This window comes from Lolium rigidum, chromosome 6 (assembly GCF_022539505.1).
Source record: "Lolium rigidum isolate FL_2022 chromosome 6, APGP_CSIRO_Lrig_0.1, whole genome shotgun sequence".
Taxonomy (NCBI): Eukaryota; Viridiplantae; Streptophyta; class Magnoliopsida; order Poales; family Poaceae; genus Lolium; species Lolium rigidum.
Genome location: NC_061513.1, coordinates 297,114,211 through 297,130,512, shown reverse-complemented (window position 1 = coordinate 297,130,512; position 16,302 = coordinate 297,114,211). Strand labels below are relative to the sequence as shown.

At 43.5% G+C, this 16,302-nt stretch overlaps 1 protein-coding gene across 1 annotated transcript; it reads right to left on the bottom strand.

The window, feature by feature from the left end:
• Window positions 1-1,689: 1,689 nt before the first annotated feature.
• LOC124664423 lies at window positions 1,690-15,901 on the bottom strand. Its single transcript, XM_047201949.1, has 9 exons — window positions 15,129-15,901; window positions 10,220-10,255; window positions 8,822-9,887; window positions 8,626-8,730; window positions 8,377-8,472; window positions 5,862-6,487; window positions 3,292-3,327; window positions 1,902-2,967; window positions 1,690-1,792 (listed from the first exon to the last, which is right to left on the bottom strand). Exons 1-9 carry the CDS (start codon window positions 15,823-15,825, stop codon window positions 1,720-1,722), a joined length of 3,801 nt encoding a protein of 1,266 aa, XP_047057905.1. The 5' UTR covers window positions 15,826-15,901; the 3' UTR covers window positions 1,690-1,719.
• Between the last annotated feature and the right edge of the window lie 401 nt (window positions 15,902-16,302).

Below are 16,302 nucleotides of genomic sequence, written 5' to 3'. Positions count from 1 at the left end.
AAGAGTACAAGCCATGTTGAAAAATCCGCGTGTCGAGTGACTCCTCACCTAACAGATATTTGTTACTAATGGAAAGATGCTATTGTGAACATGTTCCCTCTGCATGGGCACAAAATATAGAAGTAATTATCATGCTTTACAATGCTACTCCCTCAGCCATGAATGAAATTTTTATTGTCTATTTATACCAACTCTCCCTTGCTATACTCTTCATCACATGATATAATAGTGAAGTGGTAACCGAGATAGCAAGCAACAACGAGAGAAATGCATGGTCCAGCTAAGAGGTAGCATATGTGTCAAGAAATGTGAAACGATGGAATAAGAACATGTTGTTTTCTAGTGTATGTGTTACTCGGGACTTGGGGGCATCAGAGAAAGCTGACGGGAAATGATAGGGAAAAGTATTATTCATGTGCCCTGGCCTGTTAGTTGCTCTAATATTTACTGTCTACACCTCATCCTCCTGCGAACTTGCTTTTCGTTACGCTGCCGACCGCGGTGTCATCTCCCATGCCGGCGCCGCTGCATTACCGCCGTGGCCCGCGCAAGTAAGAATCGCTAGCTCTCTCCCACCGTGTGATTCCCCGAGCAAGTGCTAGCCTCGCGCCTTCGCCCTGTCGGCGCCGGTTAGGGCAGGGCCACGGCAGTGATGTGACGAGGGGGGTAATCCACGGAGGGATCTGCGGCCACTGGAGTGGTCTCCGGCGAGGTTCTCTCTTGGTAGGTCACGAAGAGCAGTAAAGGACCAAGTAAGTGTGCGCCTTCCCTACTATTACGTCCGTACAGCAGTTTTATCTGCTGATTTTATATGCTAGGTTCGCGTATGAGTTATACTTGAATCTTAGCAGCTATTGACACCATCTTTAGTTGGGTAAACCTGACAACGAAGTTTCTGCATTTCTGATTTTTGTTTGTTTAAAGCCTCAACATCCTTTATCGAGTTCTAGATGAAATTACTTTCCAATCGAAGTGATTGATTATATGTATGGGTCAATCTTGGTAGTTGTCTGCCTCTGACATATGAATTCAGCGCCTTTTAGAGATTGGAACACCGGACTCATCAACCGGCCAAACAGTTTGGTTGTTTTTTTCTGGACTTTTGGTTCGTACCAAATGCAATAATCTCAAACAGCTTTGATATCAACTTGCCTCAGCCATTCTGCGAGAAACGATGTACCATTTTGAAAACTCATAATTCTCTTACACGCTGGTCAGTCGCTGGGGTATTATTATGGTATAAATGCAGCAAAAACTCAAGTTTATGTTTGTCCACTCCATGCTATTTTTGGGCCATGGTTGATTGGTAACAGAGTAGGGAATGCAAAGCATCTTATGAATAATCAGAAATTTTACGATACCACAAATATGATGGGAACGAGGGACATGAAATGAACGCTTGTGGAGACATCTCCAATTTATCGATGTTCTTTTCGAACATATTGAGGTCCTGGGTAGTAATGGAAGTTCTCTGCCTCTGCCATTACATCCCATACCTTTCAGCAGTTGTAACATGGAAAAAAAAACTTAGCGCACATCCGAATGATTCTTTTTTTGGTCCGTAACTGATGGACACTGGGGTGCGGATCCTCTCGACTCTAGGTCCTGGATACATGGAATATGTTCTATGATACAATGCCGAAATTTGTCAGTCTTGTTTAATTTTTGAATGCACTCCACCTTCTCAAAGAGTTGGAAATCATTGTAAGATTTTTTAATTCACAAGACTTGTCTCCTCTCAAGTCTGGTAGAACTTGCACTTTGTACATCCATATTGTGAGGGAAACTTTCACTGGAATGAGAGATAGAAACGTAGGTCAATTTATTGAAAAATGTTCTCTCAAAATAATAATTTGACTGACAAACAATGGAATACAGACATGGGAAGAAAAATATCTTACAATAGATCACAGAAGTTCTGCTTCGGCGGCATGTCAAGATCTTCTAAGCTTCTCTCAAACATTTCTTGTACTTTTGTTATGGTGGGGCGATACAAAGGTATTACTTGTATGCACCACAAGCCAATTAATATCATTTTTCTCGCGATCGCCTCAATTTCGCTTGTGACTTCACATGCTTGTAATCCATCACCTTGCGCAAGGTGGTCGAAAATCCAATCTAGAAAATATTTTTCACTGGATTTTGCTACAATTGATTTTACGTTTCTCCTGCCTCCAACCATCTCCAACAACATCATTCCATAACTGTAAACATCTGATTTTGTTGAAACTACTCCAAATGTTCGAGAGTGAACTTCCGGAGTGATGAATCCGATTGTTCCTCTAGCACCAGTCATTGAAAGTTTGCTCTCCTTTGTATGACACAATTTAGCTAGACCGAAATCAGCAATCTTTGGACTAAAATACCTGTCTAGAAGGATGTTTTGAGGCTTGATATCGAAATGAACAATTCGGGTATTGCAGCTATGGTGCAAGTATTCTAGGCCACGGGCAATCCCAATTGCTATCGCATAGAGCCTCTCCCATCCTATAATTTCTTTGGGGTTCTGTGAGTAAATGTACCTATCCAAGGAACCGTTGGGCATGTACTCATATATAAGCGCTCGTTTTGATCCCTCCAAACAAAACCCATGTAGGCTAACAACATTAATATGAGAGGTCCTGCCAATGCTCATAACCTCATTCACAAATTCATCCCCATTTCCTTTGCAGTCATGCAAGATTTTCACAGCAACCAAACGACCATCATGTATTCTTCCTTTGAAAACCACACCATAACCACCTTTTCCAAGCTGATCACTGCGAAATGACGTTATCTTCATTACCTCCGAGTACATGTATCTTTTTGGAGCCAGGGATCCATAGGATACTATCATGGCGTCATAATTCTTTTCAGTGGTGCTGCTAGTCTCCTTGCATAGGAGAAACCGTAGTCCTTTGCCCTTTCTATGCCATATCAGAAAATAAATGCATGCAAACAGCAAGGTTGCTGCTGCAGATGTCGAAACTGAGATGGAAGCTCATGTTATTTCCTTTTTAAAATCAAAACTATAATACAGTCATTATGATTCCTATGATCATCAATGGTTTAACTTTACTGTTTTTTTTTTAAAGTGTACATGGTGGCAAAAGTAGCAACAAGATAAAGACCATAAATTGACCAGTCTTGTATTATGCAGAACTGAGAGTTTCTTTGTTTCGGATTTTAAATTTAGAATCAATTTTCATAGATCACCGGCAAGATAAATTTTGAAGTTAATATTTCAAAGTATTAGCGAGTACTGATATTTGAATCATTCCATACTGAAAGATGGAAAATGTTTTAGCATACCTATTAGCATGATGTTTGTGAAGGTCCTCTTTCTACCTGGAATATAACGCATCTTTTATTAGTAATAAAACCAATATCGTCCAATAGTACTACATTGGTGTTTTTCCAAAAGAAAAAAAAAAGCATCGTATATGAATCTTCAATATTCTCCCATGAAAAAAAAAACACATTTCAAGATAATGAAGAACAACAAAACATGGACTACATATCTTTCTTTTGATTTCTCAAATGCAGGATCGACCAAAAAAAAAGAAATCAATATTAGGTCTGTGTAGATTTAATAGTCAGTATAAGCGATTGCAACACTGTGGCTTGTGAGTAAGCGTTTCAGCGGCGTTGCATTGGATGGTACATTTCAGCTTGCATAGCTATTGGCCGGCAACATGCCTTATCTGTTAATACTTTCTGCAAATGTCGTTTGTAAAAGCATGATCCAAAGCGTGCCAAGACCGAAGAGCACTTGCTCAGGCTACCGAACTGGGCCTTAGTATGCGCTCTGTTGCTATCGGACTAGTCAGCACATTTCAGAATGTATTGTGTAGTAATTAGTAATTAGCAGGTACAGGCATGATGTGTCCATTTTTCCAGTAAATCTCCTCTATAACAGAACTAACTTATTGTGTCATAACCAAAGAATGCTTACTTAGTTTTTCGCGAAAAAAAGAGCTAACTTAGTCTATAGAACTTAACCAGTGCAACACTTTTTACAGGTCAAAGTTACTACACCAAACTCGTTTGAGATAATTAAAGGCATATATGAGGTAAATTTCTGAAACCTGAATACTCTTAGCAGATGATGAGGTCGGAAATGCCGTCGGCACAGTGGCACTCAAAGATATGTAGGTGGTGTTGATCCGACAGAGCCCGCCGCTCTCCACGCACACCCCACAGTCACCGGCCGTGTAGTCGAGAAGGTCTCCCTTGTACCCTACCACTGGCATCATCAACACCGTGTAGTTCTCCTGCTCCCCATATGTTGTCAGACGTTTAGCCCCAGCAAGCCCAACAAATGAGTTGTTGGACTTGGATCCACTAGTGCAGTTCATGGGCGCCCAAGTAGGTGGAGGCGGCCACCCTTGCAGGCTGCAGTTGTGGAGGAAGAAGAGCTCCTGGTTGGCTTTTCTGATGCTGAAGGGCACAAGGCCAAGGTCGGAGGAGGAGTTCACTTGGAGCGGCTCGACGTTGCACGCGCTGTCGTCGGAGAGCTCGACGTTCGCGACCGTGAGGAAGCTGTCCGTATGATACGTTGAGGATGGTACGCCAAGAACGTGTTCTTGAGGGAGGCAGCGTCATTAGTAGTCGCGGGTGATCTGGAAGGCGTGGTAGCACTCTGGCGGCTGCGTGCCGCCCGACCAGAAGTCCAGAACGGGTACGTGATGCGCAGCCCGTCGCACGCCGCTGGCTCGCATGACGTTGGGTCTTGGGTTGGGCGCCAGTGGCGTAACTAGATAGGAGGGTGAGCAGAAGAAACATGGCTGACATGCAGAACATGGGCAGGGGCATGAAACATATTCATCTCCTCGCAACGCAGTAGGAGAGTATCGCAAGTGTGCAAACTAAATGAGGGGCGAGTGGGAAGAAACCAGAGTCATTGGTGCACTCGGCCAAAGTGTCATTTCGGCTTAAGTCTGCGACGGTGGCAGGTGTGGCTACCACTCAGAACGTTGGCACAATGAAGTGCGATACGATTTTCATGTGACCACAACGTCATGGAAAGATTTTTTCCTTTTTGAACCAATATTCCTTTACATGTTGAATTGTTACAGAAATTCAAACCATAAGTAGCCGTCAATTGTCCTGTTTGTAAAAGTGAATCGTTTGCAAAATAGGGTTAGTCATGGTCTTGCAAACTTTGCAAGATCCAAAGCGCGGACTATGGTGTGACTTGTTTCCGGTCCTGATTGTGTTGTTCAGGGACTAAACCTTGACTTCGATGTAACCCCTACTGCTTAATATATCCTCTTTTGCCAAAGCAAAAAAAATGGGGATGAGGAAGAGAGAATGAAAATGGCTGATTTTAATAAACCTATTGACTATGCTCTTCATAATCAATAATAAACAGTCCGATGAAAATAAACATTTCGGCGAGTGAGCTTGCCAAAGAAGGCACTTGGAGGTGGCGTTTTCTTAACCAGGTGCATATGCTCCTAATTTTTAAAATGTATTTTAAACCCATTTTAAAATGTTAAAAAATCCAGCAAAAAAATGTTGCGCGCACATCTTTATGTTCTATATGCTCGTAAAGTCGTTTCACGAAAAACTCATATCTTTTATGTCATACGTAAAGAAGATACATTTTGGTGCTAAAAAAGGCTCTTATGAGACATTTCTTTATCTTTTTACACATAACACAAAATAAGTTGAATTACTTCAAAACTTGGTGTGCACATAGAATGGCGTTATGGCATGTGACACAAAATAAGTTGAATATCTTCAAAACTTGATACTTCAAAATATAATTTTCCAGTGGCAGGAGCATATGCACATGAGATCAAAGGTGCATTTCCGCCACGGCTTTTCCTTGCTAGCAACTTGATTGAAAGATGATTTGACGGGGTGAGTGAACTTACTTGCAAGAGGAGGGGCATCATCCCATGTCAGCAGGAAGCCGGCCCGGATGAGCTGCTTGTAGTCGCTCGCGTTTGCCACGCCGAACGACGAGCCCAGCACCGGCATGACGGAAGCATCACATCCCTCTACTAGCGCGTAGCTGCCGTAGTCGCTCATGTCATCGTAACGCCCTCTCACGCTGGCAAGCACCTTGCTCTGGTTTCTGCACCTCATCTTCGTCTCCACCAGCTCTCTGTCGATCCAATGTGCCGCGGCCGCCTCCGTGCAGTTGTACATGATCAGGTTCTGGTTGATTTTGCTGATCCGAAGCCAGGGGCCCAGTTTGGCAGAGATGTTCCAGTTCGGGAGGAACGAGCCACAGCTGTTGGAGGCGTTCAGTAAATTAAGCTTGCCCAGATCACTCGCACGCAGACTGCGCTCCTTGTAGTTCATCTGGATGATCGCGAAACCCAAGATTTCAGTACCGCGTAGGACTGGAGTGTTGTTGTTGTAGCAAACAAGCCCGAAGTCCTGTGGACCGCATGATCTTCCCGTCTTCAAGTCGACGAGCCAGAATGGTTCAGCGATGGTGAAGTTGCCGCACCTCGTCGCCGAGCCGGAACAGCCTTCTGCTTGTGAGGACCGCCTGAGCCAAAGAAAGCAAATAATCAAAGAAAACTGGGCGAACTAGTGAGGACCCAAAAAAACAAAAAAGGAAAAATAAAACTAGAAAATTAACGAAAAGACACTTGGCCTACAGCCCGCGAGCTGCCGCAGTTTATTTGGGCTCGGGCCTTCGGGGAGCCATATAGCCAAAGCCTTCCGACGTTCAGCGTGTGCCGCCGACAGGCCGGGAGGTGCTATCCACCGAGCTGGTCGGTGCCGATGGGGTTGCCGCACACCCCCACGCGCCCCAGGTTACTAACTGGGCCACAGCCCAACATCAGATAAGCCGTTTTTTTCTTTTTCGTTTCTTTTTGTTTTCTGCTGTTTATTTTTTTAAGAATTTGTTTTAAAACCTGAATATTTGTCAAATTGAAAATATTTTTCAAATAAAAAAGAAATCACTTTTTAAAAATCTGAACATTTTCAGATTTGAACATTTTTTAATTTGAATAAAAATGTATTTTTTTCTATGAACAATTTCCAAATTTGAACAAATTTTATATTTGAACAATTTTCGAATCTGAACGATTTTCATATTAGAATAATTTTCGAATTTGAACAAATTTCGAATATGAACGATTATCAAATTTGAACAATTTTTTAATTTGAACAGTTTTCATATTTGAACAATTTTCGAATTTTAGTAATTCTCAAATTTGAACGTTTTTATAATTTAAACATTTTTCGAATATAGACTTTTTAAATGTGAACAAAACAAAAAATAAACAAAACAGAAAATAAAATAAAATAAAACAGAAAACGGAAAAACAAAATAAGAAAAAAAAAGAGAAAAAAGAGAAAACGAAAGCGAAAGCGAAATCAAAAAAACGCTAAATGGGCCAGGCCCAATACCCGACCAGGCTGTGCGGCAACCGCATCGGCACCGACCTGGTCGGTGTATATGACTGGCCCGGCAGGCCGGCCGGTGATAGCCCGCGCCATCTCCTGTCTCGCTCGTCCTCGCGCCGGCGCCGCTGCAGCCTGCCGTTGCCTCGGCAGTCTCCCGCCACGGGGGAATCGCCGTGCAACCGCTAGCCTCCAGCCCCGCGCCTCACTCGTCGTCGGCGGCGAATGCTGAACCCCGTAAGTGTAAATCCCTGGTCGAGTGTGGCGGAACTCGCCGGCATCGCTGTGCGCCTGTGAGGGAAAAGAGCGGCGCTGTTTGCTTGGGTGATCACCAACAGCAGGTTCAGAGGTGGACCAAGTAAGTTTGTGCCTTCAGCTTCCTTCGACGATTATCCCCCACCCACTTCCCATACGTATGCATATACCTAAAAATGCTTAGATGGATATACATACAGTTTGTGCATCCAGGTTCTGAAATTGTATGGTCATTGTTAGCCCAAATGGCGTTCATTAAGTATTGGGCATTGGGCCAGATTTCTATCAGTGGAAGTCTCGGACTCTCTGTAGCTGTCTGCCTGTGTCATAAGAATCTGACCATGTTTGCCTGTTGTAACTTAGAACATCAAAACATATAAAATAAAATGAAATTAGAACAGATAAAATAAGATTAGAACATCCAAAACCATTCGAACACCCAAGCGATTTTCTTCCTGTTTTTGATCTGTAACTTTGAACAAAATGCAGTAATCTCAAAACAGCTTCAGTTATCACCATGTATGGGCCACTAGGTATGTGTGGCAAAGCGTTACCACCCACGTTAATGGGTGATTGTGTGACACGTGTCAGAATTCAGAAATATTTCTCTCTTTTTTCAGTTTCCTTTTTGAGCCAGTGTAATACTACCTCTGAATAGAAGCCGATTATATTTTTTAACAAAAGCAACTAGTATGTGCAAGAGAATCGGCAATTGCAACCTCCCCATCACTACTCCTCTATGATTGACAGAAAGATAGCACAACATACCTCTTCTTCTCAGTACCCTTTTCCAAATGACTAGTGTCAGAATTCATGATGTAGCAATCTCTATATGCTCCATCTGACGAAGTAATATTCCTCCAACTTGGACATTATAAATGGAACTTTAATGATATATTTATCCGTAGATTCACCCTTAGTCTAGTCCTTAGATACATGGAAAAAAATTTACGATACAGTGTTGAGTTTCATTGCTTTTGTACAATTTCTGAATCTACTATATAGAACCATCCTTCTCAAAGACTTGGCAAGTACTGAAGGTTTTCTGAACTCGCAAAGCTTATTTCTTCACGAGTGGTGGAACTTGCACTTTGTGCACTCATATTGTGAGGTGGATCTTCACTGGAACGAGACATACAGGTGTAGGTCAAGTTATAAAAAATATCTTTGTATAGAACAACTTGCCGAAAAAAAGAACTTAAATATATCTTACATTGGTTCAGAAAAGTTTTGCTTTGGTGGCATCTTCATTTCATCTAAGCTTCTCTCGAACATTTCTAGAACTTTGGCCATAGTAGGGCGATAAATAGGTAGTATTTGTATGCACCACAAACCAATGAAGGTCATCTTTCTTGCCTTTTCCTCAATTTCACTTGTGACATCACATGCTTGCAGTCTGTCATCTTGTGCAAAGTGGTCATAAATCCAGTCTGGGAAATATTGTTCGCTAGATTTTTCAGCCATCGCATTCACATTTTTCCTGCCGCCAACCATCTCTAACAACATCATTCCATAACTGTAAACATCTGACTTTGTCGAAGCAACTCCAAACGCCCGGGAGTGAACTTCTGGAGCGATGTACCCAATCGTCCCTCTAGCACCAGTCATCGAAAGCTGGCTCTCCTTTGCATGACTCAATTTAGCTAGACCAAAGTCAGCAATCTTTGGGCTAAAATCCTTGTCTAGAAGGATATTTTGAGGCTTGATATCGAAATGAACAATCCGTGTATTACAACTATGGTGCAAGTATTCCAGGCCCCGAGCAATCCCAATTGCTATCGCATAGAGCCTCTCCCATCCTAAAGTTTCTTTGGGATTTTCTGAGTATATGTACTTATCCAAGGAGCCATTGGGCATGTACTCATATATAAGTGCTCTTTTTGATCCCTCCAAACAAAACCCAAATAAGTTAACAATATTAACATGAGAGGTTCTGCCAATGCTCATAACCTCATTCACAAAATCGTCCCCATTTCCTTTGCACTCATGCAAGAATTTCACAGCAACCAGGCGACCATCATCTAGTCTTCCTTTGAAAACCACACCATAACCACCTTTTCCAAGCTGATCACTGCGAGAAGACGTTAGCTTCATTACCTCTGAGTACGTGTATCTTTTTGGAGCTAGGGATCCATAAGATACTATCATGGCTTCGTAATTCCTTTCAGTGCTGCTGCTGGTCTTTTTGCAGAGGAGAAACCATAGTCTTTTCCCCTTTCTATGCCATATCAGCACATAAATGCATGGAATGAGCAAGGCCACAGATGCCGATGTCAAAACTGAGATTGAAGAAGATGTTATTTCTTCTTGTAAATGACAAGTCATAATATGGTCATTTAGATCTCTAGGCCATCAGTAATTTAAATTTCTCTCTCGGAAAGAAAACAATATAGCAAAAGTGGTAACAAGCAAAGTCCATGGATATTTTCTCCAAAGCTATGAGCCTTGTTTTATGCACATTCTGAGAGTTTACTATTTTAAAATTTTATCTTTGAATCATAACCCAATGATTATAGACTGTCACTTTTAAATAATAGTATTATGCTAGAAATTAACTGCTGATCTACTACCGATCCTTAAATTATTATATACAAAAAGTTTTGGTGCATACCTATTAGTATTATCTTCTTGCCAGTCCTCTTGCTACCTGGAATATAGCATCATATTTAGTTCAAATAGAAATACGCGCAGTAGTCCAATATTGGTCGTTTTTCCAAAAGAAAGAAACAAACACCATATTTTAATCTTGAATATTTGCTGATAATAAATATGAAGAAAAAAATATGTTGCAAGATAGTGAAGACCTTGCATTACATATCTATCTTTGTTTTGGTTTAACAACTATGTTGCTTAAGTGCAGGTTTGATACGATAGTATGAGTTATAGGGCCTGGTGAATTTCATATCCATATAATTATGGGAAAGGTACTCAGTTAGATTTTACTGGACCGTATATCATATTCATTTGGGAGTTCAGACTAGTGCGAGGATGAAGTAATGGCAACTTGTAAGGACACTAACAAATGCTTCACGTATCCGCCGCTAGGATTTTATCCTTGTAATTTTTTTAATTTTCCTATGCCTTCAAAAGCTTGACTGATCATATTTTTATGTGGACTGCAGAGATTGAAAGGAGTGTCATTTGTAGCATAGACCTACGATAGCAGGTGTCACATATCTCACTTGTCATTCTAAATTCTCCAGGTATACTACATTAGATGTATTTCAAGATTTGAATTGGTACCCCAGCTTGCTTTTAGTCTTAGAAGTCTGCGAAATTTGGATCTCGCTGGCATGTGTCAATCTGGTCACCATCTGGGTCAGATACCCTACCGCTATATCTATGTTCAGTATATAGTTTTTGAGCAATAAATTTTCAAAGAAGATAAATAGTTCAGCAGAACCCAAGGGGTAAGTCTTGACAAATTAGGTGCTATTGACTGAGTGTGCTCCACAGACCGCAGTGCTATGGGTATGTTCCTGTCCTATTTATCTCTCTCAGCATTTTACTTTTGTAATCAGTATTTCGAGTTTCTTTACAAAATAAATTGTTGAAGTGTTGCAAATCATGAGTACCTTAGTCATGGTTGAGCTATTATCATCGAAAATTAGTTCAGCACTTGAAAGCAAATAGATGGGATGGGGAGGAGAGAAAGACAATGACTGAATGCTCCTTAAGCTAAGGAACCTTATAGAAGTTTCCCATTGAAGGTGCTCTTCTTATGTAGTCTACAAATTAGTTTGTTAGAAAGAAAAAAAAATTGATGAGTGAGCTTACCACTGCCAGGCGGCTGCTGCCATTTCATGAGGAAGCCATCGCTGATGAGCCGCTTGTAGTCACTCGCTTTCGCCTCGCCAGACATGCCCAACACCGGCACAGTGGTAGCGTTGCAGCCCTCGATAGCATAGCCGGCATAGTCACCCGTCTCATCGTAAGGCACTCCCCCGCGGACAAAAATGTTGTTCTTGTTCCCGCATCTCATCTCCACTAGTGCGCTATCTCTACGTGCTGCCGTTGCGCTTGTGCAGTTGTAGAAGACGAGGTTCATGCTGTCGGCGTCGATCGTAAATGGGAGGCCCAATTTGATGGAGGTATTCATGGTCCAGGCTGGGCAGCTGTCGGAGGCTTGCAGTATATTCAGCTTGCCTTGGTCAACCACATGCAAACTGCGTTCCTCATAGTGGATGTCGATAATTGCTATGCCGTAGGCCACAGGCACAGAGCTCCGTAGGATCGGAGTGTTGTTGACGCAAGCGGCCTCGAAGTCCGACGAGCCACATGATGTTCCCGTCTCCATGTCAAGGGTCCAGAATGGGTAAGAGATGGTGAGGTTGCCGCACCTCGTGGCTGCCGAGCAGCCTTCCGCTTGCTCCTCACCAGCCGCGATGGTCAGCATCAGCGGTAGCCACCAGGCCCCGAAGAACCAGAAGCTTGGAGCCATGGCAACACAGGATTTGGAATTTGCTACTTGTGACGAGGGTGCTGGGGCCTGCCCGCATGGGGAGAGAGGAGTAAGAGAGAATACTCTGCTTGTGGTTGTCTTCGTCCGAACGTCTACACGTGCGGAGATGGGCTAGACACGGTGGCCAAATGATTTTTCAAGAGTGCCAGGCTCGATGCATGCATCTGGATGGTGCACCAGCTAATTTTGTGCCAACATGGTTGATAGATGAAGGCACACCAAGACACCAAGTGGCCTGGGTTGTTTTGGTGAGCTTTCGGACAGTAGCAACTAGGCAGGAAAGAAACAAACTCTAGTTTAGAATTTGCTTAAAGAATTCTCAGCTCGGCAGGACCCAGTTGACCATTCCACCGACAGAAAGTCAAGGTACTGACAAAATCAAGACTCACTTCGTCCAATCATCCCAGTAGACCAGTTATTCCAGACAAAATAGGCTCTATAGCAGAATGATGATCAGCCTTATTCTTCAAACGATTAGCCAGCATCAACTCAGTCTCCACCAAAATCTTCAGACTGGTGATGAATTAATTGCTTGGACGGAGATTTTTTCTAAAGAAAATACTAAGTAGTTCATCACAACTATCTGATGAGTGCTATTTTGACCGTGGCACCATAATACTTCTCTCTCTGTCTCTCTCAGCATTTCCCCTAGCATTTCAAATTTATTTACATGATGAATTGTTAAAGTTATGCAAACACATGACTACACCCGTAAATACTCATAGTTGAACTATTTGCGGTGGAGAATTAATTTATTATTACTTCAATATTCCAAACCAAAGAGAGATACGGGAAGGAGAGAAAACGATGGACCTATGCTAAGAAATAATGGGAACATGTAAGGACACTAACAAATTCTTCACGTATCCACAGCTAGTATTTTATCCTTGCTAATTTTTGAATTTTCCTATGCCTCCAAAAGCTTGACTGGTCATATTTTTGTGTGGAGGGCAGAAATTGAAAGGAGTGCCATTTGTAGCATTGACCTACGATAACAGGTGTCACATATCTCACTTGTCATTCTAGATTCTCCGGGTATACTACATTAGATGTATTTCAAAATTTGAATTGATACCCTAGCTTGCTTTTAGTCTTAAAAGTCGACGAAATTCAGATCTCGCTGGCATGTGTCAACCTGGTCAGTCTGCCATCTGGGTCAGATACCATACCGATGCATCTTGGTTCAGTATACTTTTTGAGCGATAATTGGTTGAGCAATGATTTTTCAAAGAAGATTAATAGTTCAGCAGAACCCATAGGACAAATCTTGACAAATGACTAAGTGCTTCACGGACCGCAGTGCTATGGGTATGTTCCTGTCCTATTTATCTCTTTCGGCATTTTACTTTTGTAATCAGTATTTCGAGCTTGTTTACAAGATAAATTGTTGAAGTGTTGCAAACCATCTGTAGTCATGGTTGAGCTATTACCATCGAAAATTAGTTCAGCACTTGAAAGCAAAGAGAAGGGATGGGGAGGAGAGAAAGATGATGCGTGAATAATACTTAATCTAAGGAACCTTATAGAAATTGCCCATTGAAGATGCTCTTCTTAGTCCATAAATAAGTTTGTTAGAAAGAACAATAATTTGATGAGGGACCTTACCACTGCCAGGCGGCTGCTGCCATTTCATGAGGAAGCCATCGCTGATGAGCTGCTGGTAGTCGCTCGCTTTCGCCTCGCCGGACATGCCCAACACAGGCACAACGGTGGCGTTGCAGCCCTCGATAGCGTAGCTGGCATAGTCACCCGTCTCATCGTAAGGCACTCCCCCACGGACAAAAATGTTGTTCTTGTTCCCGCATCTCATCTCCACCAGCGCGCTATCTCTAAGCGCTGCCACTGCACTTGTGCAGTTGTAGAAGACGAGGTTCATGTTGTCGGCGTCGATCGTAAATGGGAGGCCCAATTTGATGGAGGTATTCATGGTCCAGGCTGGGCAGCTGTCGGAGGCTTGCAATATATTCAGCTTGCCTTGATCAACAACATGCAAACTGTGCTGCTCATAGTCGATGTCGACTATTGCTATGCCGTAGGCCACAGGCACGGAGCTCTGTAGTATCGGAGTGTTGTTGACGCAAGCAGCCTCGAAGTCCGGCGAACCACATGATCTTCCCGTCCCCATGTCGAGTAGCCAGAATGGGGAGGAGATGGTGAGGTTGCCGCACCTCGTGGCCGCTGAGCAGCCTTCCACTTGCTCCTCAGCCGCCACCATGGTCAGCATCAGCGGTAGCCACCATGCCCAGAAGAACCAGAAGCTTGGAGCCATGGCAACACAGGAGGATTTGGATTTTGCTACTAGTGACGGGGGTGATGGGGAGAGAGAAGTAAGAGAGAATACTCTGCTTGTGGTTGTCTTCGTCCGAACGTCTCCACGTGCGGAGATGGGCTAGACACGCTGGCCAAATCATCCTAGTAGCTTATTGACCGGACTTAGGAGAGATTTTTAAGAGAATGCACAGTTCGGCAGGACCCATTGGACCAATCCACCGATAGAAACAGTCAAAGTACTGACAAAATCAAGTCTCACATCACCCAATCATCCTAGTAGACCAATTATTTCGAATAAAATATGCTCGATAGCAGATGATCAGCCCTACTCTTCAAACGATTATCCAGCATCAAGATCTTCAGACTGGTGATGAATTAATTGCGTGGACGGACATGGGAGACGGATTCAAATTAATACACTGATTGAGCAATGATTTTTTCTAAAGAAAACCAAGTAGTTCATCACAACTACCTACTGACTGCGTTTGGTCGCAGCACCATAGTACCTCTCACTCAGTCTCTCAGCATTTGCCCTTGCATTTCAAATTTATTTACGCGATAAATTGTTGAAGTTATGCAAACACGACTACACCCGTAATTGCTCATAGTTGAGCTATTTATAGTGGATAATTAGTTTATTATTACTTCAATATTTCAAACCAAATAGAAGACATGGGAAGGAGAGAAAACGATGGACCTATTTTAAATGCTAAGAAATAGCTTACAGAAGTTGGCGAATGAAAATGCTATTCAATCTGTAAGTAAGTTTGAGAGAAGAAAAGCTTACCACTAGCAGCAGGAGGTGGGGGATCCCATCTGAGGACGAAGCCATCGCTGATGAGCTGCTCGTAGTCGCTCGCATTTGCCTTGCCGGACGTCCCCAGAACTGGCAGGGAGCTAGAGATGCATCCTTCCATATAGTAGCCCTCATAGCTCTCTGAAGCGTTGTAACTCCCTCCGATTCTGACAAACTCGCTGCTCTCGCTCCCGCACCTCATCGCCGTCTCCACCAGCTCTCCGCCCCGGCGTGCCGCCGACACCGTTGTCGTCGACGCGTTGGTGCAGTTGTACATGATCAGATTCAGGCTCATGGGGTCGGGCCTAAACCGTCGGGCCAGCCTCTCGGAGATGTTCCAAGTCCTCTCGCTGCAGCTGTTGGAGGCCGGCAACAGTCTCATCTTGTCCAGGTCGATCACATGCATCCTGTCTTCCTCGTAAGAGATGTCCATGATCTGGAATCCGTCGCTTAGAGGTATGGTGCTGGGTAGAAGGGGGATGTTGTTAAGGCAGGTGATCACGAAGTCCCGCGAACCACATGATCTTCCCGTCTTGGAGTTGACGACCCAGAATGGGTCGGAGATGGTGAGGTTGCCGCATCTCCTGGCCAAGCCGGAGCAGCCTTGTACCTGCTGATCAGCCGCTCCGACGGCGAGAATCAGCGGTAACCACCAGGCCCAGAAGAACCAGCAGCAGCTTGGAGGCATGGAAGCACAAGATCTGGGATTTTTTGCTGGTGAGCGAGGTGCTCGGCCGGCCTGGCCGCCTGGGAGGTAGAAGAGGGAATAGTCTATTAGTGAGTACTGGCGCTGGGCTGTCTCCTGTCTTCGTCCACAAATGAATACTAGCTTATTGACTGATTTTGGGATAACTTTTCCTTCGACGGTTCGGCTGAACCAGTGGACAAGTCTCCACAATCGCGTGCGGTTGGATGTGATCGCCGACCATGGCACCTAACGTTGCATAAACAATTTGCAAAAAGATTACCCGCGCAGATTCACGAGATGATTCATGCCTAGCAGAAATCTCATGCTTCACGTGTGCATTCGAGCCCTCTGTTGACCAAGCTACATGCGTCCCTGTCATGTGTGGATTCAAGCCCGCTGTTGACCATGCTACATGCGTGCAGAGTTCTGTTAACTTAACTTTAGGGCATGTACAATGGTGTCATGTCAGCTGTCTGT